The following is a 25,120-nucleotide window of genomic DNA, read 5'->3' as shown; positions in this document are numbered from 1 at the left end:
TCATGATAATTGCTAATAGTTGAAAACTCTGGTTTTGTGTTTTGTGAATTTTTCACAAAGTGGAGGGTATTTTAAGTCCTTTGATATCGTTGGTATATGGAACTCCTGTGTGGAAACTCCTTTGACAAATGTAAATTGGTATTTTTTATAGTCTTGCCTGGGGGAATGGAGTGATTAAGTGACTTGTCCATGGCATAAAGGAAATAAACATTTATAAATGTGTCAGGAATGATACTAAGCATTTTATAAATATTGTCTTATTTGGTCATCTTCATAATCCTGGGAAGTAGGTGCTATTAGAATTCCTATTTTATAGTGAAGGAAATTGAGGAAGAGTCATATAGCTAGAAAATGTTTGAGGCTGGCTTTGAACTCATCTTCCTGCCTCCAGGCCTAGCTCTTTATCCATTATATGTCCTAGTAGCCATAGTCATATAGTTAGTATATATCAGAAATAGAACTTGAACCCAGTTCTTCCTAATTCTAATGTTAATAATTTATGGATTGATGAAATACTCTCTTTAAATGGCACTGTAATGGGCAATTTTATGGACACAGAATACATCTATAGAATCCTGGACAATGGTACCTGAAATATTCCCTACAGTTAATTTATGAACACTCAGGGGACAAAGACCTCCAAGTTTCCCATCCTATTGGTTCTCAAACATCATATATACAAAATTAAAATTCATTCTATGTCCTCTTAACCCTCTTGATTTTTGATAAGTTTGTAAGCAGATTACTAGTGACATTAAAATATTTCTACATGTTACAATAGAATCTAACTAGAAGACATAGCAGGTGGCAAATTGTGTTGATTTCTCATTATTTGCATTTTAATTCGTGGTATTTCTGGCCTTGAATTACTTTATGGGGGATTATAAATGGCAGCACAAACATCAATACATAATTCATAATCCATTTTTTATAACAAGTTTGGTTAGCATTCCATTCATAAATAGGATTCATTAATGTTCTAAAACAGGGTTATAATTGAATCTTTGGCTTGCTTCCTCCTCTTTCCAACACTATATTCTAAATATCCATTAAAACAATCTTCACACCCTGAATTCCCAAAGTATAAGATACTCCCTATTATGTTCAATATTATCTCCAGATTCTTGGCTTAGGGGATATTTTTTTTTAAATAGTACAAAATTTTAACAAGTATATACTTCCATTGTATTTTCATAGTTTGCTGTCCTGAGAATAGCAAACACATGAAAATCCAAATAGGCATAACTCAAGAAGGTAAGGAAGGATTTCTGCTTCCTTACTCTTGCTTCCTTCTCTCTTCCAGTACCATTAATCTTTATTCCAGAATACCGTCTTTCCTTTCCTCCATCCCCAGACATTATTCCAATTACTAAGAAACTTTTCTACCACCCTTGTCTAGACATTGAGCTTTAGGGAAGAATAACTGTTGAATGTCTCCATAGAAAAATAATGCATATTAACAACAACAATAAAAACCCTCAGGATTTAAGGACTTGAGAGGTCAAAACCATATGGTTTTGTCTTGTATCCTCAATTACTTTCTTAGATTCTGGCACATAGTAAGGACTTAATAATTGTCTGCCCAATGAATAAACTCAATAAGATGTAGCAGTGATATAAGTAATTCGTACATCAAAAATAATCAGTGTAGAGGCTCCTATTCAATTATTCAGACCTAGTTTTAATAGTCCAATGTGTCTTCAGGAGCAGGTGTTTTAGATTAAATTAAATGAAGGAATTCCTCACTTTCCCACAACATTTTGGCTTAGTCACATAAATGATGAAACATCTCCTGCTCACACTCACCAAACCTATGTCTTCTGTTCTTACTAATCCATCAATTAATACTTCCTATGTAGGAAGCTTTGTTATAGGCCTGGGGTATGGGGGAAGAAAGGAAAAAGAATTGGAACTGTACCACACTCAAGGAGTTTGTAATCTAGTTATAGATTGTGACATTTTTTGATACTTGTTCCCCAGTTATTTTTTTCTTTAGTTTTCTCCTCCTTTAACAAGATTGTGAGCTGTTTGATGTCAGAGATAGTCTTCTGGCATTTCTTACTGAACCTAAGAGTGTCTCACATATGAGAGAATCATAGCATACAGAACCGGAAAGGACTTTGGAGATCATGTAATCAGAAATCGAGGTTTGGACAGGAGAGGTAAATACCTAGCAGATGACATAGTAAATATATGACAGAAATAGGAATCAGCCCCCTGACTCAGTCTAGTGGTCATGAACTTTACTATATCTATGCTGACCTCCAGACTCTGAATGCTTATTGGACATCTCAAACTCAATGTCTAATAAACATTTTACTCACTTATGTCCAAAACTGAACTCATTATCTCTCTCCCCAAATTCCCTTCTCTTCCAAACATCTCTATTATTGCAAGGACATGACCATTTTGCCATCCTACCACCTGGGCTCACAACTTAGGTATCATCCTTGACTCCTCACTATCTCATTCTACCCATATCCAATCATTTCCCAAATCCTGCCATTTTAACCTTTGAAACATCACTTAAATACACCCCCTTCTCTCCTCTGACATTGATACTACCTGGTACAAACTGTCATTACTTCATTCATGTACTGTTGCAGTAGCCTGTTGGTTGATTTCCTTGCCTCAAATCTCTCCCTATTTTAGTACATTCTCCACTTAGAAGTCAGATAGGTCTCCCCAAATCCCAGTGATTCCCCATCAACTCAAGGTCCAAATATAAAATCTTTAGATCTGTATTTAAAGCACTTTGTAAATGCTTCCCCCCTCCCACTTTTCCAGTCTTCTTACATCTTACTCCTTACTCTTACCCCTACATACTCAATGATTCAGTAACAATGGGTTCCTTATTAGTCTTCACACAAGATACTCCATTGCCACTTTTACTCCACGCACTTTTACTGGCTATTCCCACACATGGAACTCTCTCCCTCATTTCTGTCTTTTGGCCTTTCTCAGTCCTCTTAAAGTCTTGGTTTCTTTCCTCTGAAATTACATAGAATTTATGCCATATGTATCAAATTTTTACATAATGATTTGCATATTATCTCCCCCATTAGACTAGGAGGCCCTTGAGTTTATGAACTGTTTTTGTTTGTTTGTTTGTTTTGAGGGGCAATGAGTTTTATGTGACTTGCCCAGGGTCACACAGCTAGTAAGTGTCAAGTGTCTGAGGCCAGATTTGAACTCAGGTCCTCCTGAATCCAGGGCCGGTGCTTTATCCACTGTGCCACCTAGCTGCCCCTATGGACTGTTTTTTTTTTTAATGTTTGTTTTTGCTTTTGGCTCTTCTTTGCATCCCCAGTACTTAATATAGTGCCTACTACATGGTAAGTATGTAATAAATGCATATGACGTTACTCCATGGCACCTAGCACAGGTACAAACACACAGTATTTACTGGATTTTGGCTTAGTAATTGATGCAGAATATTAACTGTGGTCAGCTTTCTTAGTTTTTTGAGATTCAGGGAACCTGGAATTCTCACCTGGAGAAATATTTCCAAATTGGTAATCTATTTCTATTCTAGTACATCATTGCAGGATGCTATAGCTACATCCCTTATCCCTGAAGCACACTTATTAAGTTTTCTGTCAAAGAAAATGTTTTCAATCAACAGTTACCAAAGATCACAAACCACAGGGGAAAAATCCCTTACATCAGCAGGTGAACATACTATCTATTTAGAAGTAAAGCTTTGATGATTGTCAAATTCCTAAGTAATTTTTGGCAGATAGAAGAGTTAAATCCAAGAAGAATAAAGAAATACTGGAAATAATACTTGAACAGCTGCACAATTTTCAGGCAAGCAAACAAATAAACAAACAAAAAGGATCACTAGCAAGCATCTAACTACAATTTACTAGGGACCTTGATAGTGGTTGTACTGCATGTTAATGATTTAACTATATTCTGGCAATAACTCAAATGAAGTTCATAAACAGTAGTCTGCAGCACTGAAAAAAAAGCTCCCTTGGATGCTGCTGCTTGGCTGAGAAGAGTAGTTATTCCTATAATGAAGCTTTCAATTTAAAAAGCATGGAGATGATTGATGACATTTACGATGATAGCTTCTTAAACAGTTAATGATTCTTGCTAAATTATGTAATACATTAAGAAGTAGTTCTATGTTTTTGCTGAATGTACTCATTGAGTACATTTCAGAAGACATCCCCTTGGTCTCCACTCTTTCATTACAGCTTGACCTCTCTTCCACTAAGGTGTTCTCTCAATCTGCCCCCCCCAAAATAAAATAAAAGATTTTTAGTGCCAAGACTTCACACACAATGATAGCTGTCATAAATTCCTAAAGGAAAACATGATCACTTCTCTTACATATTTCTTAATAATCTTGAAAGACCTCATTTCAAACAAAAGGAAATACTTGGGAATTTATAGCAGGTAGATAAATTTGATAGAATCAAAATCACAGAATTGTAAAATTCGGAGCTGGAAAGGAGCTCAGAGGCCATTTAGAACAGCCCATACCTAAACAATAATTGCCTTTGTAATTTACTTAAGAAGTGGTCCTTCAGCCTGTTTCCTGAAGGAAAATTTACTATCTCCTCAGGCAGCCTATTCCATTTTAAAATAGCTCTGTTAGCAACTTTTTCTTTAAATCAATTCTAAAATCATCACTATCCAATCATTGTGCCTCAAACAAAGAAAATACATCTAATCCCTTTTTGCATAAAAATAATTGAAGATAGCTCAGTTTAGGACAGCTAGGTGGTACAGTGGATAAAACACTGGCCCTGGATTCAGGAGGACCTGAGTTCAAATCCGACCTCAGACACTTGACACTTATTGGCTGTGTGACCCTGGGCAAGTCACTTACCCCTCATTGCCCCACCAAAAAAAGATAGCTCAGTCTTATCCTCCCTGTCTTTTCTTTAGATTAAGCATTCCTAGGTCCTTCAGCTGATTCTTATCATGGCATGAAATAAAGATCCTTCCTTATCTTGATTGCCATCCTCTGGACACATCACTGTCCTTCCAAAAACGTGGTACCCAGAATTGAACAACTATGAGCTAACTCCATAATTGTTCTTATTCTAAATCAAAACTGTGGTGTTGAAAGGTATCTTTTAAATCTAGTAGTATTACCAATTCATGCCTCTCAGCATCCTTTCTTTTCTGCAATTATATTCTCATTAATATGAAGGGATGAGACCAGATGACCTCTGAAGGATTTTCTTTCTCTAAATCTATGAACTTTGGCTCCAAGTAATTTCTAATTCTAGATCTTAGGTCTCTTAAAGACATAGACTTTCGAATTTTCAGTAAAGGAGATGAATGTCCCATATATCATCCCAATTGTAGGCTTAGTATTGTTTCATTTGTATTAGAAAAAAATCTGTCTCAGTTAATTAGACAAATTGAAACGTATAATTGTGACAATTACCCAGAGACATTAGCTCAAATAACATTTTCCCATTAGATTATTTAGATATTTTAGGTAAAAGTATTTCCTAGGACAGAAAATAGATGGACAAATAGACATCATTCAATTCAAATCACTAAACATTTATTAAGCAATTGCTGTTAGGCTGTATGAGGTAAGACTTCTGCTTCTCATTGAGTGGGTGTGATCACTCAACTCCAGACACACTGGCCTCCCTCACATAATAATAATTCTTAACTTGACTTATGCTATTTCCTGTCTCTTCAGTATTCCCTTTCCTTTCCTGCTACCTCTCACAACCTTCCAAGTTCCTCTCCATTCTTGCCTCCTCCAGAAAGCCTTTCCTGACAATTCTAAGCCTATGATCTCTTCTCATTCTCCTCTAGGACTATTTTATAGAAGTCGTTTGATGCTTAACCACATACTACTTTGTGACAGCTCTTCCCCCAATAACTAGTGTCTTCCTCTCCCAAATTACCTGGTATCTAATTTATATACATATATAAATACAAAAGTTATATAGAGGGCACAGTAAATAGAGCACTGGATCTGGAGTAAGAAAGATCTAAATTCAAATCCAACCATAGACACTTACTAGCCGTGTGACCCCTGGGAAAGTTACTTAACATCTCCTTGCTTCAGTTTCCTTAACTGTAAAATAAGGTTAATAATAGCACTTATCTGCTAGGGTTATTGTGAGGACAAAATTAGATTACATATATACATACATATAAACATAGCTATATGTATATAAATATGTATGAAGAGAGAGGGAGGGAGGAATGGAGCAAAAGAGAGAGAGAGAGAACTTTGAAAACCCTAAACTGTTATACTTTAAGTGCTTTAAGCAATTTCCTTTAGCACAGCGACTATTTTAATCTTGCCTGGCACATAAAAGGCACTTAATACTTGTTGATCAAATTTACCTTTACAACTATACTGGAAGCTTTGTGCAGGCAGGAATGCATTCCTGTATTCTCTCTGGAACCTCAAGGAAGATTATGTGGATGGGAGAGAACTCTGACATGTTGTCTTTCTGATATATGATACAGAAGTATTATTGAAACTATCAGGTTTTATTGGCTCTATTTTCAGGCAGTAATAAGAAATCATTTGACCTTCCCTAGCTGTTTAACCATAGTGCCATGTTCAACTGAGTGCCTGCCCTATAGATAGCTCCTTTGAATACTGGATACACCTGGAAAAGAATCTTGACATGATTGGATAGAGGTAAAAGTTTTGAAGGATTACCTTAAATTCAGTCTCAATGTTGGCCAGTCTGGCTAACTCATTGCTTAGCTCTAAGGCAGTGAGGACAGGATCTTCACTGGACAGAGATAAGTAGGCAGCACTGGCTAATCCTTTATACGCATTCATTCTGGACCTTGAGTGGCTGAAGGAGTCTTTTCTCTGCTTTTCGGCACATTCGTTACACTTGCAGAAATAGTCATGTGGCCTTTCTATACGGGCCCCTTTAAGGAGGAGGATGTGGACAATTTCATATTCCTGGCAGTGGGCAGCCAGAATGATGGGGGTGATGTCATGAGAGAAGCGGGTTCCATCTTCATCATAGGCATAAAAATCATCATCCCGTAGCTCCTGTTCCAGGGGACTGAGGGTCAGTCGCTGGCCCTGGGCAAAGGCTGGGTGGTTCAGTATTGCCTCAACAATCCGCACATAGCCTTTGCTGATGGCCAACAAGAGGGCATCACCAACTCTGGCCAGGTTTTCCTTTTTCAGCAGCAGTTCTGTGACTTCTAGGTGCTCATTTCCCACTGCTAGCTGCAGGGCATTTTGTCCCATATAGTCAACACAGTTGAAGTTTAGCGTTTTGGACTCCTCAAGCATCTTCCTGACCACTGGAATGTTACCATACTCAGCAGAATCCAAGAAGCGTTCTTCCTCCATGGTGAGACTAGTCCCCTTCTCATTAAACATATAGGCTGGCCCTCGGATAGCCTGCCTTCTTCCCTTTTCCCGGAGGGTTGTGTGCCTGCGGTGCATGTTTTTAAAGTTGCTATTTTCCAACCTGTATTAAAATGAGATGAAGTCAATTAATTATTTTCTCAATGACTTTTAGATCCCTTACAGGCAGCAAATATTTTTGAAAATGTTTGCAATTAAAAAAAAAAGGTTTTAAAGCCCATGGAATTCTTGTAGTTTGGAACTAGGTTGGAACGTGTATTTAATTAAGGGAACCATGTAATGAATTACCTCTTATCCCATGGGAAACTGGTTTTCTTTAGAGATGTGATAGAATTTCTCTCCTTGGGCAAATTTCCCCATTTTCCTTTTCACAACATCTAAAATTGAGGTTTGAGAATGTTGAGAATTTCAGTTGAGGTGGGAGGGAATAAATATATGAGACAGCCCTTAAGTCATATTCCCCCCATTTCCTTTGCTTATTGGGTGAGTCCTCAAAGAGTCCAGCTCTACTTCTCTGTACCCAACCCCAGGATGTGCAAGTTCAATGTTCCTCATACCAAATTCCCACCTTTGGATTAAGTACCTCTTTATCTGAAGAGCTGAAAATATTTCTGAAAACTTTACAACCTGTAAATATGGAGACAACCTCATGCTGTATTTGAATACAAATTAGATACTACTTTATATGAGTTAAAACATTATTTCCTAAGCCCCTTTAGGAGGACACAGGAGGAAGCCTCACTCAAAAGATGAGAATGAAACCCGCTGATTTCCTCTTTCCTAATTGCTAGCCTCTAATTTCTTTAGTCTCCACAGGTTGTTAAGAAACTACTTTAAAAGACAATAGGCCAGGGGGCAGCTAGATGGCGCAGTGGTTAAAGCACCGGCCCTGGATTCAGGAGTACCTGAGTTCAAATCCGGCCTCGGACACTTGACACTTACTAGCTGTGTGACCCTGGGCAAGTCACTTAACCCCAATTGCCTCACTAAAAAAAAAAAAAAAAAAAAAAAAAAGACAATAGGCCAGGGCAGCTAGATGGTGAAGTGGATAGAGCACTGGCCCCTGGAGTCAGGAGTATCTGAGTTCAAATCCGGCCTCAGACACTTAACACTTACTAGCTGTGTGACCCTGGGCAAGTCACTTAACCCCCGTTGCCCTGCAAAAAAAAAAAAAAAGACAATAGGAAGATTTCTGGGTCACTAGACACTCTCTGTCACAACCTCTTAAATTCTGATCAATAAATATTTAAGTTCCTACTATGTACTATGTGACACATTAAGTGCTAAAGTTATCTAAAACAGGAATTAAGTACAAGATATAAATCAGTTTTAGCTGTCTCCATGTTCTAAGATGCCAAAATCCCAGCCAAAGGAGGTAACCATCTGGTCAATGGAGAAAAATAAATCCTTAAAGTGCTCACTCAGCACTTCTCTCCCCACCAGCCACCAGCTTGGCCGGACTCATCAAGCACACTCATAGATTTTTTTTAATAGAAATGCATTTTAACTGCTGTCCTCCTGCCCTGTTGAAAAGACAAAAGCCAGAAATTTGTTTTGTCCATGATGTCAGTTTGGCATTTTTTTCCTGTGCTCAGCCAGCTAATGGAGTAACAGAGGAAACTGGGTGTATGTGTATGTGTATGCGTATGGGAGGGGGCCAATCAGGCCTGAAGGAAAGAAGACTGAACACCTCTGAGTAATAAATAATTCAGGAAAATGTCCAAAACTTTAAAGTAAAGTACCAATTGAAAGAATCTAGAGATCACCTCCAGAAAAACAAAAGAAATAAGAACAAAACAACTATACAGCAGACACATAATGGTTAAATTTAACAATCCCAGTGACAAATAACAAATTCTGCAGGTGTCCAGAAGAAAAAGCTTCAAATACAAAAGGAAAGGAAAATTGAATAACAAAACTATTTTTTTCACCCAGTAAAAACACAGTAGGGAATAGAATGTTCTCCAAAGATCAAAGGAGCTCAAGATGCTATTCAAGGTGAAATACCTTATGAATCTGAGTCTTATCATCAATGAAAAAATAAATGAACATTCAATAAAAGAGACATTTGAAGCATTCCTACAAAGAAAACCAGACCTAAGCAAATTATTTACTTTGGTAATATCTAAACAATAGAAATTCAGAAAAGACAAGAACATATAGTAACCAAGAAAGGCATATGTAATAAAATAAATTAACTCTTTTCCCTTCCAAAAAAGAAAAAAAAAACTAGAAAAAAACATCTATGCAGTTAACACCACCACCACCATAACCTACCACCACTTCAAAATAACCATAGAGAGACTATCAAACAATTTCTTTTGAAAAGTACACAAGGAGACTGCAATGAAATTGGAAATAAAATAGAAGGATGGACAGCCCTGAAATACCATGGATTAACCCTCACAACAATTCACCTAACAGGAATCAATGTTTACTTTGAAACTGAACAACAGAATGGAAAGGGAGAGAAATGGAAAAAGATAAGAGGGGATTATTTGGTGTACCCTAATTACGTTAAAGGTGAACAATAAAAAAAATAATATCTCTCAGGAAGAAGAGTGCCTAGAGAAGAAAAGGTGAGATGAAAAAGGGATGTTCCCTTGGAAGGAGAAGGATATTTTATAATAGGAAATTGTGACTTTAAAATGGGTATAATCTTCAGGGATTTGGTGCTTATAGAGACCACTGCCTCTAAGAGAATTCTGTGCCTCCATGGATAGCATCTTGCTTCAGAAAAGGGAGAATCAATGATCCTGGGGGAAAACTGACACTCAGAAAACAGAGAGGGCATGGATCCAGAGAGGAGATTTTATGGCAAATTGGGGAAAATTGTCATGGAGATTACAAGGAAGTAGTAACAGAATGTGCAATAAGGGACAAAATTTCTATTCTTTCTAGCTCCTGCAGGAATTGATATTTCTAAGAATGAGGTACTATGGAAAAAAGGGGGCTAGGAGACAAGATCTGCAAGGCACTAGCACAGAGCTTGCATAAAAGGAGGGAAATAAGGTTTTTTTTTAGAAACTTTAATTCTAGGAAGAATGCATAGACTAAAGAAAGACTAAAGAAGTATAAGGTCCATGAATCAAAGAATAAACACCTAGAATAGACAGAAATAGAAGAAAAATAATGAAGAGAATGAGGAAAATAAATGCTTTTAGAAAAAGAACTAAAAAACTAACAAGCAAAGCAAATTGAGAGAAGAGGGATTTTACTTGACTACTTAACTGAGAGAAAAGGGGGGGGTAAGAATTAGATAACTAGATGAAAGAAGGAAAAAGGAAGCAATAAGATAAGCAAACTCTGAAACTAGGGAAAGGGGTAACACACATGTGGGGGAAGAGAATTTGTGGGGATAGGGTTGAAAGCAAACGTATTTACCATTACGCCAAAAACCTTACTGGTTAAATAGGACAGCTCTTTGGGAGAAGGGTGAGGAAGAGGAGAAAAGTCACTAGGAAAATTTTTGGTGATTTTTTTTTTTTCAGTGAGGCAATTGGGGTTAAGTGACTTGCCCAGGGTCATCCAGCTAGTAAGCATTAAGTGTCTGAGGCTGGAGGTGATGTTTTTTTTTTAAAAAGGACATCAATACAATTTTATTTAAAAAAAAGACAATAGGAAAAGACAACATGGCTCAATGAAAATAATAATGGACTAGGAAGCCAAAAAATCTGGATTCAAATCACAGCTCTGTTACTAACTCATTGGGGGATTTCTGTATAACTAGTATTTATTATCTTCCCCATGGTCCATTCATTTTTTGTTTAGTTGTTTTTTTTTTTTTGGGGGGGGTGGGAAATAAGGGTTAAGTGACTTGCCCAGGGTCACACAGCTAGTAAGTGTCAAGTGTCTGATACCAGATTTGAATTCAGGTACTCCTGAATCCAGGGCCAGTGCTTTATCCACTGTGCCACCTAGCTGCCCCTTTTGTTTAGTTTTAATTGATAATTAGGTTTTCCTTACATCAGGCCTGTTTACCTACTGGCGAATTCTGCCAGTTGCTCCTAGTTCTTTCTTTGTCGGGCAAGCACAAGTATAAATTTACTTCCATTTAATAATCCTTCAGATACTTGAAGATAGTTACCATGTTTCTTTACCCCAATTCTCTTTAAGATAAATACCTACTATTTCTTCAACTAATCCTCATGATCCTTCTACTCATCATGATCACTTCCCCAGGTCACTGTCCAGGTTATTAATGTCCTTCAACATATATCATTCAGAATTCAACATGATACTAGACACATTTTGACCTCAGCAGAGTATAGCCATACTACCACCATCATGATCCTGGTAGGATTCTCTTTCCCTTTCTTGGCTGCTGCATCACAGTTAGATGAAATGATTAAAAAGATTGAATAATATTTTAAATATAGACGACATATCCAAATGTAAAATTAATTTACATGTTTATTTCAGCCCCATAAATAAGAAAATAAATATAACTAAATAGAAAAAGAAATTAAAAAATACAAGCATGTTGTTCTTGAGTCCTACTACCCCCGCCCAAGTTCCCAGTCTGTGGCAATTAGAATTATGATGTTTTTGACTTTTTATATTTTAATTAATCTTTACTTTTGACTCTTAATTACATTTTAACTTTATTAAGCAATGAAGCAAGTTGCAAATCTTGTTACACCTAGAGACTGTTCTCTCCTGTTGTGATAAAAATGATGGAATTTGGCAGACACCCAGGGGTCCCACCTGAATGATTGTACTGTCTGGGAAACCAGCTAGGGATGATTGAATATGGGTCACACCTGACCTTCCCTGAGTTACATATGCTGCTGATGTCAGCAGGGGAATCATTCTCCACATCCAGCTTGAAGGACCTCCCTTTTGGGGGAGGGAAAGTAAAAGCAGAAAAAGGAACATATGCATATTCTGGGTATGGTTTGGAATTATTGTATATATTGCAAGTATGTCCTGAGTATAACATGTATTTTTACCATCATATTGTCTTTGGTAAAATTAACATGAGATTTATGAATTATGGAAAATTTATCATTTCAGAGACTAACTGCTCTTACAATGAGCTTGATGGAGATGTTTCAACTCCACAATGCAGGAGGGAGAGACTACATGTACTGTAGAGACTATATGTAATGGAGAGAATATATGTACAAGAGGGGAGACGAGTACATGTAAGATGCCCTGATGGAGGCCAAGAGAACAGCCAAATACATTCAGGAGGTCCATAGTTTTCTTATGATAGCAACTATAAAGACCACAATTGCTGGACATAGTCCAGTTTCATCCTCTCTCCCTCCAAAAATGGCCTGGTGTCATGGAAGCTCCAACACATGCACCTGGTTTAACTTATTTTTTTTTCCTTTTTTCTTTCACTCAGTCTGATGGCATGGTCAGAAGCTATCCACCTGGGGCCTAGCACAATTACTGGATGTCTCATAACCACAAGATGTGGTAAGATAACCTTTCCATAACATTTTCAGGTGTCATCATGGACACATTACTAAATTTGTCCTTGATCCAGACACATCGTGGTAAGAAGTGTTTTAGATTGCATAACTGCCTCAACTCTGTATTGCATATGGGCAAAAGTATCCTCCAAAAGGGGGAATGTAATATGCTGTATATAACAAGTTTAAATATGAGTTATATTTTGAAGAACTCTCACTGTTTAATTTGATCATTGATAATGCTATACCAAGGATTAGCGAAAATCCAGCTGTTCAACAGCTAAAGAAGTAAAAGAGTCCAGAGACAAACAGAGTCCAGACCAGAGTCCAGTTTCCCTGATGACATCTCAACACTCAAAGAAGACAAGATTTCAAAGACTTTAAATGAATATTTTTTTTCCTTCTGTTATTATATACACCATCTATAATATGTATTCTCTGCAGAGGCCCTCCCTCTGTAGACATTGTCAAAGCGTGGGTCTATGAGGGACTGCCCCTCTGGACAAAATTTCCCCTTTCTCCCCTTCCTATATTGTTATTAACATATTGTTTGTTAGCATAGCGTATTATATTCTGTTATTTTTTACTGTTTCATCAAGGAAACACTCCATGTTACTCAAAGAAACAAAGGGGGGAATGTGATAAAATAATGAAATTTGGCAGATGCCCAGGGGTCCCACCTGAATGATCATACTATCTGGGAAACTGGCTAGGGATGATTGGATATGGGCCACACCTGGCCTGCCCTGAGTGATGTATGCTGCTGATGTCAGCAGGAGAATCGCTCTCCACATCCAGCTTGAAGAACCTCCCTTTTGGGGGAGGGAAAGTAAAAGTAGAAAAAGGAACACTCACTGAGGGGAGCTCATTTTTTCCTGATGGTGAGCTTCTTAGAGGAGACTGCTAAGAGGCTGCACAGCAGTTTCCTATTGAAACTATAGACCCTAGGTGGTGAATTAATAAAAATGAGTCTGACTCTTTGAATTAGCTGAGCTGGAAGCAAGTTTGGGGACCGTGTTAGCCTTTGCTAAAGCCAGGGAGCTTATCTATTTTCCTCTTTCTTTATTCCCTTGTCATTGGCTTAATTAATTTCACCTTTGCTGTGTATTTTATTCCCATTAATAAAACCTAATTTGTTTGTGGAAAAGAGGCTGTTAATCTCCTTTCTTATTGGCTTGGGAGAAATAACTAAAAAAGGCAGTTTGGAGAGGAGGAAACTTTGGACCTAAAGGTCCCTCATTATTTTCTGAGCCTCGATATTATGGCAAGCCACCTGATTAACTCTCCCCATATTAAATTTGGCCCCTACACTGTTTTTATACAAAAGTTTGCAAACTCCACTAGTGTTTTGGAACCCATGGATAAGAAAATCAGCTAGTATAGTGGATAAGATAACTTTTCTGTTTTCCAAGGAACAGTTGAGTCACTCATTCAGCTAAGTGAAAATGGGAGAAAATGCTACATTTTCACTGCTAAGAAGTGTTTCTATGGTCACTGCCTTTCCTGAGGTAGAATGGAGATGTTCCTTATTCAGTACATAACATTCTTTTGTGTTCCCCTTTCTTCATGGAAATCTCTTCTCTGGTCTTAGAGATAAAAGACAAGAGCTTCAATCCCTTGTTCTGACACTTCCTGTTATTGTGGACAAGCTATGGGGAACTTAGGGCCATCTTCTCCTTAGTTAATTTCTTAGTTTAAAGATCAAGAAACTGAGGCTCAGAGAGATTAAGTGACTTGTTCAGGGTCACGTAGATATTAAATGACACACCTGATATTCAAATTTAAGTTCCATTCCTTCAAGTTAAATGTTCCAAGTCTAGCATTCTTTCTACTATGCCATCCTGCCTTTCTGAATTTAGTTTTCTTGTTTAAAAAATAGAAATCATTATATTGAATTACTTACCTCTCATGGTCATCATGAGGTAAGTCCTTTATAAGCCTTGAAATGCTTCAGAAATATGAGTTCTAATTGTTGTAGAAGGCTCATGGTCAGAGCCTAATCTTCTGATTATGATTGTGATTGTGTAATTCTACCCATGGGAGAAAACTGTTTGACTACTCAGTATAGTGATTTTTTTATTTGCAAAATAACCTCAAAAGGAAGCTATAAGAAGTAAAAATGAGGAGATGTAAAATTATATAGTTGATACTTCAAATTCAGTATGTCCAAAAGAATTTTCATTATGTTCCTTCCTAAACTAATCAATTCTTCATATATACCCATGTCTACTGAGAGTGTCAACATTCTTCTAGTCACCCAAATTTACAGCCTTAGAGATATTTCATTCTCCTTCACTCTCCACTGCACATGGCATCAATTACCATATCTTAACTACTTAATTACTTCCACATCTCTCATTTATCCATTACCTGTTCTCTACACAGTCACCACTCTAGTGCAAGCCCTCATTACCTCTTGTCTTAATTATTCCACTAATCTCATAACTGGTTTCCATGCTCACATTCTCCTTTTTCTTCAATTAATTCTTCAGCTAGCTGTCCAAACTGTCTTCCTAAAGCCTAGATTTGACCCTGTCACTCTCATACTCAAATAAAATAATCAGTATCAATTATTGTTTGTAGGGTGAAATATAATTTTTTTATTTTTAAGCTCTTCACAGTCTATACCATATCTATCACCTTTCCAGATTTATTTCAAATGATTCCCTTCCTGTACTGTGCTGTACTTTGTAAACAAACTGGTACGCATGTTACCCAACAAGTTCAACTTTATATGTTAAAGTCCATGCTTTTTTTAACAGGATATTTACTATGCCTGACATGCACTCCCCCATCAAATCTGTCTTTTAGATTCATGAGCTTCTTTTATAGTTTAATTCAGATGCTATTATTTATGAAAAACCTTTTCTGGTCCCTTTAGTTGCCAATGCATTCTCTCTCTTTCCTCAAACCATCTTGAACTTAATTATCAGAAGAAGTATTTCAGTTTGTAAGCTCCTTGAGAGCGGAGAATGTTTTACAATTTGTTTTTATATCTATAGGGCCCAGTACAGTGTCTTATACCTAGTTACTGGTGCTTCACTTTTTGAAAGAATAAAAAAGCTATGAGACCAGACAGTAGAAACAAAGAGGAGAGTAATAACATGAGTTATTCTAATATTTCCAAATAGAAAGTAGATGGCTATGTTACTAATCTGAGCAGTTATTCAATGAGTGCTTGTAAAGTGTCCTGTTTTCAAGGGACCTAGAAATCAGCTGCTGTCAGACTGAATGAAAATAAAAGAATTTATTGTTAAATATGTATGAAGTAGTCTGCTAAGTGTTAGGGATAAAAATGCAAAAAGTGAGGCAATCCTTTCTTGTAAACTCACACTCTACCTGAAAGAGGCAACATATAAAATAAAGTTCAATGATATAACAGATGGAAATACATGAAAATCATAAAAATTTAGCAGTGTGGTGGAAGGCAAGACCAAGGGGTCCTTAGGCATGATAAATCAGATGTTAGGGCTGGGTGTTCTGAAGGGATAGATGCAGGGTAGACAATAAGGACTTGAGGTGTTCAATCTGGGTCACTCAGCCACTTAACAAACACTTGTTAGGTGCTTACTATGTACTGGACAATATACTAAGCATACAAAAAAGGCAAGAATGATTCTTGTCTTTAAGGATTTCACATTTTAAATGGAAGATAACATAAATAACAAAGTAAATGTAGAAAACATTAGGGGCAGCTAGGGGGTGTAGTGAGCCTGAGGTCAGGAAGACCTGAGTTCAAACCTAGCCTCAGATACTATCTTTGTGACCTTAGGCAAGTCACTTAATACTGCATGCCTCAGTTCCTCATCTTTTAAAATAAGATGGAGAGGGGCCAGATAGGCAGTTCAGTGGATAAAGCACCAGCCCTGGATTCAGGAAAATGTGAGTTCAAATCCAGACTCAGACACTTGACACTTAGTAGCTGTGTGACCTTGGACAAGTCACTTAACCCTCATTGTCCTTCAAAAATAAAAAACAAAACAAACAAACAAAATAAGATGGTGAAGGAAATGGCAAACCACTCCAATATCTTTGCCAAGAAAACCCTCAAAATGGGGTTATGAAGTGTCAGATATGATTGAAGCTACTTGAAGAACCACAAAAGTATACGTTAAAATCCAGTGGAGGGGCAGCTAGGTGGCACAGTGGATAGAGCACTGGCCCTGGAGTCAGGAGGACCTGAGTTCAAATCTGGCCTCAGACACTTAACACTTACTAGCTATATGACCCTGGGCAAGTCACTTAACCCCAATTGCCTCACTAAAAAAAAATCCAATAGAAAGTAAGCTTATAAGGAAACTCACTAGAAGCTAGGAGATAAGTCTTAAAAAAAGTCAGGGAAACCAAGACACATAGGTGATGTGGGAGAACATTCTAGGTGTGGGTTAAGTCGGTGAAAAGGCAATTAAATGGAAGATAGCATGTCACTGTTGAGGATATCAAATTCCTCATTGTAGAAGACCATTGTAGCTAGATTGTAAAGTATGTGGAAAAAAGTAAAGTATAAGAAAGTGTAGGAAGAGCCTAGTCTGTGAAGGGTTCTACATTCCAAACAACTTTATATTTGATACTAGATATGGTAGAGTTCCACTGGGATTTGAGTAAGGAAGTAATATGGTTAGACCTATGGTTTAGGAAAATCACTTTGGAAACTGAGTAAAGGTTGGATTAGAGTGGAGAAACTTGAATGTGAATAAGGGAAATTAATTAAGAGGTCATTACAATAGTTGACTAAAGGTGATGAGGGACTGAAGTAGAAGAGCAGCTGTGATTGGAGAAAAGAAGATTTATCTGAAAGATGTGTACGCAGAGAGAAGAACCCACAAAAGGATGGGGTGAGATCACTTTCCATCCAAAGACAACTTAAAAGATTGGCAGGAAAGATCTGTTGTGCCAGGGTGAGAGTGCACCACACAGTCCTAGCCCCAGGCAGGTCTCCCCAGAGGAGCCTCAGAATCCATTGCAGTGGTGGCAGCTTTTGGAACTCAGCCTACAGACAGTGAGGGGGTCGAGTAGTTGGCCAGGGGGAGATTACAGGGTTCTCTACTGGTGCAGAGGTGGGACTCTGTTGCTTTGCCCAAGCTAGGATCCAGGTTAAGGTCTTAAGTGGTGGCCCAGGTTGGGGAGGTATGCAGGCATGCCAGACTTTGCAGCCATAGTAGAACAGAATTCTATTTTGGGTCAGAGGGCAAGCAGGCCTGTGGTTACTTGCAGACCAGAGCAGTGATAAATGTGTCTCTCCTTAAATTATACCACCTGGGACCCCCTGAAATTTGGGACAGTGCACCCTGAAAGCAGTACCCCACTTTAAGAAGAAGTTAAAAGTGGGGCAGCTAGGTGGCACAGTGGATAGAGTACCAGCCCTGTATTCAGGAGGACCCGAGTTCAAATCTGGCCTCAGACACTTAACACTTACTAGCCGTGTGACCCTGGGCAAGTCACTTAACCCTAATTGCCTCACCAAAAAACCTCCAAAAAACAAAAACAAAAAAAACAAACAAAGAAGACATTAAAAGTCAAGAAATAGGCTGGCAAAATGAGAAAACAGGAAAAAATGTGGACCCTAGAAAGTTTCTTTGGTGACAAGGAAGATGAAAGATGTGTAGGTAGAAATGTCTAGATTTGGAAGTGCAATAGATATGTGAGGAGTTGAGGATGACACTAATGTTGTGGACCTGGGTGACTAGGAGGTGGTGGTGCTCTTAACAGTAATAAGGAAATTGGGATCAGCAGAGAGTTTGTGGGGAAAGATGATTTGGACATGCTATATTTGAGGTGCTTATGGGATCCCCAATTGAAGATATCGAAGAAGCAGTTGGTGATGTGTGACCACAGCTCAGAAGAGACTAAGGTGATAGATGATAGATAGATCGATAGATAGATAGCCAGACAGATAGATTTGAGAATAATCTACACAGATATGATTATTAAATACAGGGAAGCTGTTGAGATCATAAAGTAGAAATAGTATAGAGTGAAAAATGAAGAGAACATAGAGCACAGCCTTGGGGATACTCACCATTAGTAGGCATGACATGGATAAAAAACCAGCAAAAGAGAAAGAAGAGGAGTGATCAGAAAAGTTGGAGGAGAATCAAAAGAAATTAGTCATAAAATCCAAGAGAAGGAGCAGTATCTAAGAAAAGAGATTGAATAATAATGTCAAATGCTTCATAGAGGTCAAGAAGATGGATCAAGATGATGGAGAAAAGATAATCAGATTTATCGATTATGAGATCTTTGGTAACTTTGGAAAGGATAGTTGGAGTAACAACATTGGAGGGCAGATTATAGAGGGTTCAGACAAGAGTGAAAGGAAGAAGCTGAAGCACTAAATGTAGATGACTTATTTTTTGGTAAGGCAATTGGGGTTATGTGACTTGCCCAGGGTTACACAGCTATTAAGTTTCAAGTGTCTGAGGTCAGATTTGAACTCAGGTCCTCCTGAATCCAAGGCTGGTGTGCCACCTAGCTGCCCCAATGTAGATGACTTTTTCAAGAATTTTAATCATGAAAGGTATAAGAGATATAGAACCATAGCTAACTGGGAAAGTGGCATCAAATAAGGTTTTTATTTTTTTAGTGGGATGGTATGTGAGAAAACTGGTTATGCTTGTAACCAGCAGGGAAAGTCAATGGTATTCTCTCTCTCTCTCTCTCTCTCTCTCTCTCTCTCTCTCTCTCTCTCTCTCTCTCTCTCTCTCTCTCTCCACACACACACACACACACACACACACACACACACACACACACACACATATTTGCACGCATATATGTGTCTATATATGTCTATATCTAGCTAGACAATTATAGTGGTGACAATGTATGAGAGAAGGGAGGAGTGGATAGGTTCAAGGGTACATGTAGAGTGGTTGACCTTGACAAGAAGGGCCAACTCTTATTTGGAGGGAGGAGAAAAGTAGAATATAATGGGGGAAAGAGATATGGGTGATTTGAGATGAGAACAGAGCTCATTTTACATTTTTGCTTTTGAAATATGAGTTGAGATTAATCAGAGAAATGTAAATTAAAACAACTCTGAGGTATTACCTCACACCTATCAGAGAGGCAAATATAACAAAAGAAGAAAATATTGGATGTTGGCGGGTATGTAGGAAAACTGGGACACTAATCCACTGTTGGTGGAGTTGTGAATAGATTCAACTATTCTGGAGAGGAATTTGGAACTATGCTCAATGGCAACAGAATTATGCATACCCTTTCATCCAGCAATATAACTGCTAGGTTTATATCCCAAAGATATACCAAAAAAAGAGAAAAAGAACTATGCGTACAAAAATATTTATAGCAGCTCTTCTTGTGGTGGCTAAGAATAGTTAATCAAGAGAATGTCCATCAATTGGGGAATGGCTAAATTAACTGTTCCATATGATTTTGATGGAATATTATTGTACTATAAGAAATGACAAACAGGATGATTTCAGAAAGGCCTGGACAGACTTATATGAACTGATATATAGTGAAGTGAGCAGAAACAAATAACAATATTGTTTGATGCAGAACTGTGAATGACTTAACTATTCTCAGCAGTGCAATAGTCCAAGACAATCCCAAAGGACTAATGATGAGGCATACTTTCGACCTCCAAATAAAGAACTGATATTGATTAAACACAGACTGAAGAATGATATTTTTAACTAAAACTTTTTCTTTTATCCATGTTTTCTTGTACAAAGTTACTAATATGGTAATTTTTATACGATTGCATATGTATAACCTATATCTGCTTGTTTACTGCCTTGGGGAGGGGGGAGGGAAGGGGAAGGGAAGAGGGATAAAATTTGGAACTCAAAATTTTAAATAAAAATGTTTATTATTTAAACATTTTTTTAAACATTTTTTAAAAAGAAGTATGAGTTGAGGTCCTTACCCGAGAGAATGGTAGGAGAGGGTGTTATGGGACACTTGAAAATAGATGCCAAAGCATGGAATTACTTCTGCAGGTAGAATTAGGGAATCATTTAAGAAGGACTAAAAGGATTACCTTGATGCAATGAGAGCCAAGTTGAAATTAGAAAACAAATTTGTAATTGACTTAATCAGAATAGTTTCATTATTTCCTCTAGTTCAATTCAGCAGTATTATTCTGGAAGAAATATAGGGTTTGGGTTTGGTAAGCCATAATCAGAAATAGGACAAGGGGGAAGGAATTCTAGAATAGAGGATAGAGTTTATCAAACAACCATTATAGGTAATGGAGGAAAGAAAAGTCAGAACATGGGGTTATAGAGCTAGGAGAGAATTAATAACTGGAGTGCATGGAGGTCATGATGAAGATTAAGAGCTGGTCATAAGGCATGGATAAATATAGAATAAAAAGATGATCAGATAGAGGAATTTTTATATTCATGAACATGGAAAAAACACTTGTGAGTATTGTAAGATCAAGGTTATTTATACTAATTTATTTTTGCCTTTAAATAGTTGGCAACAACCTATTTCACTCAGACATAACATGTGGCCTGGAAATAATCCTAAACTTGTGAAGTGTAAGGAAGACAACGTCATTAGGTACAGAGCAGCTCAGCAGCTTCTTCATATGCTCTTGCCATGTCTAATGTGCTGCTTGAGTTGTACAGTTTCTTGTTTCAAAACTAATTGTGGAGATCAGAATGCAAAATGGTTTCTCTTAAAAATCTAATTGGCCTTTGATTGCACCTATTTTAATATTTTTCTTTAAAAGGTACTTTGAATTTAAATGATTTTATTTGCATACATTATTGAGATAATGAGTGATCAGGATCATCAAACATCTTCATTAAAATAGTGTGCATTTTCATCATTGAGAAATGCATACATTGACATTTCATGTCATTGAAAAGAAATGTTCCAGGAGATGCAAAACTGTACGTTTAGAGAAAGACTGATTATTAAGCTCCCCTCTTGATCCTTCAGTTGCTATTTTTATCTCACTGCCTTCACAGATGCATCATGTAGTTTGAACAGGGGTCATACTTCACTGATCCATGAAAAGTATGAATTCTGTACCTTAAAACCAACTGCTCACAAACACAATCACAGAATGCTTTCTAGAGAAGTATTTTAGTTAATCACTGGCAAAGACAGGAATAGGAAACTAAAATTATTTCTTTGAAAATCCTAAACCAAATCTTAGAGGAAAATGTCTTTGTGAGTATTTTCCAGTTTGAAAAAAAACACTTCTTGGAACTCTGTTACCTCTATACATAAAAAAGACAGCATTTGATAAATTTGCAGAAGGAAAAAAAAACCCTACCTCAGGGAAAAGATACTCTCCCCCCATTCCAGATGGAATAGAAAGAATGCCGAATTAGGAAAGAGAAGTCTTGGTTTCAAGTCCTGACCATCAACTGTTGGCTATATGACCTTGAGCAAATAATCTCATTTTTCTGAGCCTCTATTTCCTCATTTTCATGAAATGGGGATAACAAATTCTCCCCTGCCTACCTTAAAAGGTGAGGATAAAAAGAGATAGTACATTTCAAAGAGACTGAAAACTCTAAAATGCATGCAGGGATTTTGGTGTATAGGTCATCTCATATTCTAATCTAGAATTATATGTTCATTTGATTTTTTCTGAAATTAAAGAATTTAAACACTTAAGATAGCATTCAATACATAGGTAGCATTTAATAAATGTTTATTTCCTTTCATCCTCCATCCCAAATAACTTTTTCTTGAATTTTCATCATTTGGGTTATATTTAATTTTTTTCCAAAATATAGACATTAAAGAAGATCAAATGAATGAAAGTTCAGTGTCTTGTTCTATCAGATTATGGGATGTAAGAAACTGCACTATTAACTCTTTATTAGTAACATTTGTCCATACTACCATACTTTCTTGCCTAATCAACTGTAACACAGAATGGCTCTCTCCTGGGTATTACATTAACACTTTTGAATCCCTAAGGAACAACTTGTAGAAATTACTAGTCCATTTTATTATAATGTCACTAGGGTTAATGGCTATAAGGAGCTAATTCAGCTTCAGAGTCAAAAAACTTATTTTCAAGAAGGATTTAATTCAAATTTTATTTTAGGTTTTGATAAATTTTACTCATTTTAATAAAAAATAACTGTCAGGCAAATTCATGCAAGTTTTCTAGTCAATGCAATATTTTTGAGTAATGTATGTTGTTTTATAAAGTAATTGATTGTGCCTTTTATATTATTAGATAACACACTCAAACCACATTGTTCCTTATAGGAGACAAACTTTTCAATAATAAGCCTAATCAATCATAATTAATTTTTATATTATTAGGGAAATCCCACATTGTAATTCATTCTCAGTGGTTTTGAATTTCTTCTATATTATGTGATTATCACCATCCAATTTTGTTATAACAAATTATTTTTTCCTGTGGTGTCTTGGCATTGACACTAAGTATCTAGTGCTACTTGATACTATTGATTGACTCCATCAGTGATATTTTTCTCTTCCCCAAGAGATGTGAAGTTTTAAGATAATATGATTTTCCTTATAAGAATTCTTTCTCAATGCCTATCCACCTATACTGTGCATTATTGGTGGGACAAATGATAGAATGTTTTGCAAAACTCATCTCTGGTTTTCTTGTTACATCAAATGTATTGACATGAACCTGGAACACTTTCAGTGAATCTATGTCTTACTGTCATTGTGCATGATTAACTATGGAAGCTGGAAGAACCAACAGTGTATGGAATTATTTCAAAGGTTCATTTTAAACATTCAAATCCTTTTGCGATCTTTGGAAACAATTGTGACTTTAACTGAACAGTTTTCCAGGATAAACTTAGAAGTAAGCATCTAATTCCAGGAAAGGAGAAATGGCTGTCTAATTTAGGAAAAAAAAAAAACACTGAAAAAAATGTGATGTTTACGTGTGTAGAATATCACCTCTTAGAATCCCCTAAACTAAGATTCCAATATGGATTTTGCAATTCTACTTGAGGCCGATCATAATTCTTGCCTAACAGATTTCTGTGCTTGGGGCTTTGGTAACATGGGTGGAAGTTGGAGAGGGAGAAGAGGTTTCTAAAGTAATTGTGATTATGGAAACATCATCAGGATATGGAGTTGTTGGTAAATTGATAAATAACCCAAACAACGTCCTTGTGAAAAAGTCCCCACAGAAAGGATTTGCATGCTATGATGAACGTTTCTGGTTTTCACGGATGTTCATTCATAAATCTGATTAGTACACTCAGCCCAGCCCAGCCTGCCTAGTCCAGTGTCCTGAGGAGAAAAAAAAGCCTCCAGCAGGTGGCGTTCAGAGCCTAAAGCATGCAGATTATCTCACTCATTTTAGTTTCTCTCAAATCTCTCTCTCCTTCTCTACCCTCCCCCCGCCCATTATTTAAACATGTAAAACATACAGTAATTGGAAGTGGCATTCGGCTTGTATCTATTTCATAAATGATAGTTGAAAACTCCAAACCTTAACAGGAAAATTTCACACCCCGATTTCCATGCCCCCAAATAAGGTTCACCCCCATACTTATTAATAGTGTCATTTTGAACTGGAAAGTGAGGCACAACACAGACCTCTTCAAAAGGAGGAGAAAGCCTGTCCTTTTCTTTTTGCACCTGTAGTGTTTTATGGGTAGTCACTCTTTGTAGTGCTTTATTTCTGCCACCCCTTACATTTTATTCTTACTTTAAGAAATAAAGACTCTCAAGTGCAATGGTGTGAAGACGAGACATAAATCCACTCTTTCATAAGTACATAAATATGCAAGCATAGCAAGACGCTGGGAAACCAGATTGATTTGTATATCCTTATATGACTTAGTAAACTTAGGCAGTTTTAATATGTAGTTTTTAAAAAAAGCTTCCCTCCCCAAATGAATAATCCTACTTCAAAAAAGGATTTTTATTAACTGATTTATATCTTAAAGACCATGGCACATAGCCTGAACTTTAGTCCCCCAATTTTGTAAAGAAAAAGAAAAGAAAAAATCCCCCTGCAATATAAATTAGATAGAATCACAAAATCTTACATTGATGTTCACGGATTCAGGGTATAATTCCTTCTCTAGATTGCTGGAATCCTGGTCTGAGGTGAGGGAATCAGGCTTCCCATGGGTGGTATCTGGTGAAGTGCCGCTGTCCGTGGTGCTGAACTAGGGCTCCCGGCAGGCTAGAAATCCTGAGTTGAGGCTGTGAAGACCTGCTCTCCTTTGTCCTGTGAATGTAATGTTTCCGCCTTGTGAGACAGACCCAGGTTATGGTCCTTTTTTCCTTTTCTTAATCTGGGGGAAATTTCCCAAGAAACATGACGGAGTGACTGGAGGAAGAATCGTGTGTGAGACTGGCATGTGGTGTGGTGATAGGTTGTGTATTTTCCCCACAGTCTGCTGCTTTGAAAAGGAGC

General features: G+C 37.2%; 1 protein-coding gene across 1 annotated transcript in view; it reads right to left on the bottom strand.

Annotated features, from left to right (window-relative positions):
* The window catches only part of TRPC7 (transient receptor potential cation channel subfamily C member 7), a 262,244-nt gene extending 237,328 nt beyond the window's left edge, over nucleotides 1–24,916 (bottom strand). The window contains exons 1-2 of the mRNA XM_043980053.1: nucleotides 24,747–24,916; nucleotides 6,662–7,439 (exon numbers count right to left, since the gene is read on the bottom strand). Coding sequence (XP_043835988.1) covers nucleotides 6,662–7,439; nucleotides 24,747–24,748 — 780 coding nt within the window. The 5' untranslated portion in view covers nucleotides 24,749–24,916. The remainder of the gene's footprint in view (nucleotides 1–6,661; nucleotides 7,440–24,746) is intronic.
* Between the last annotated feature and the right edge of the window lie 204 nt (nucleotides 24,917–25,120).

The sequence above is a fragment of the Dromiciops gliroides genome, chromosome 2 (genome assembly GCF_019393635.1).
Source record: "Dromiciops gliroides isolate mDroGli1 chromosome 2, mDroGli1.pri, whole genome shotgun sequence".
Taxonomy (NCBI): Eukaryota; Metazoa; Chordata; class Mammalia; order Microbiotheria; family Microbiotheriidae; genus Dromiciops; species Dromiciops gliroides.
Note: the sequence above shows the minus strand (reverse complement) of the source record. Positions and strands in the feature narration are given on the sequence as shown.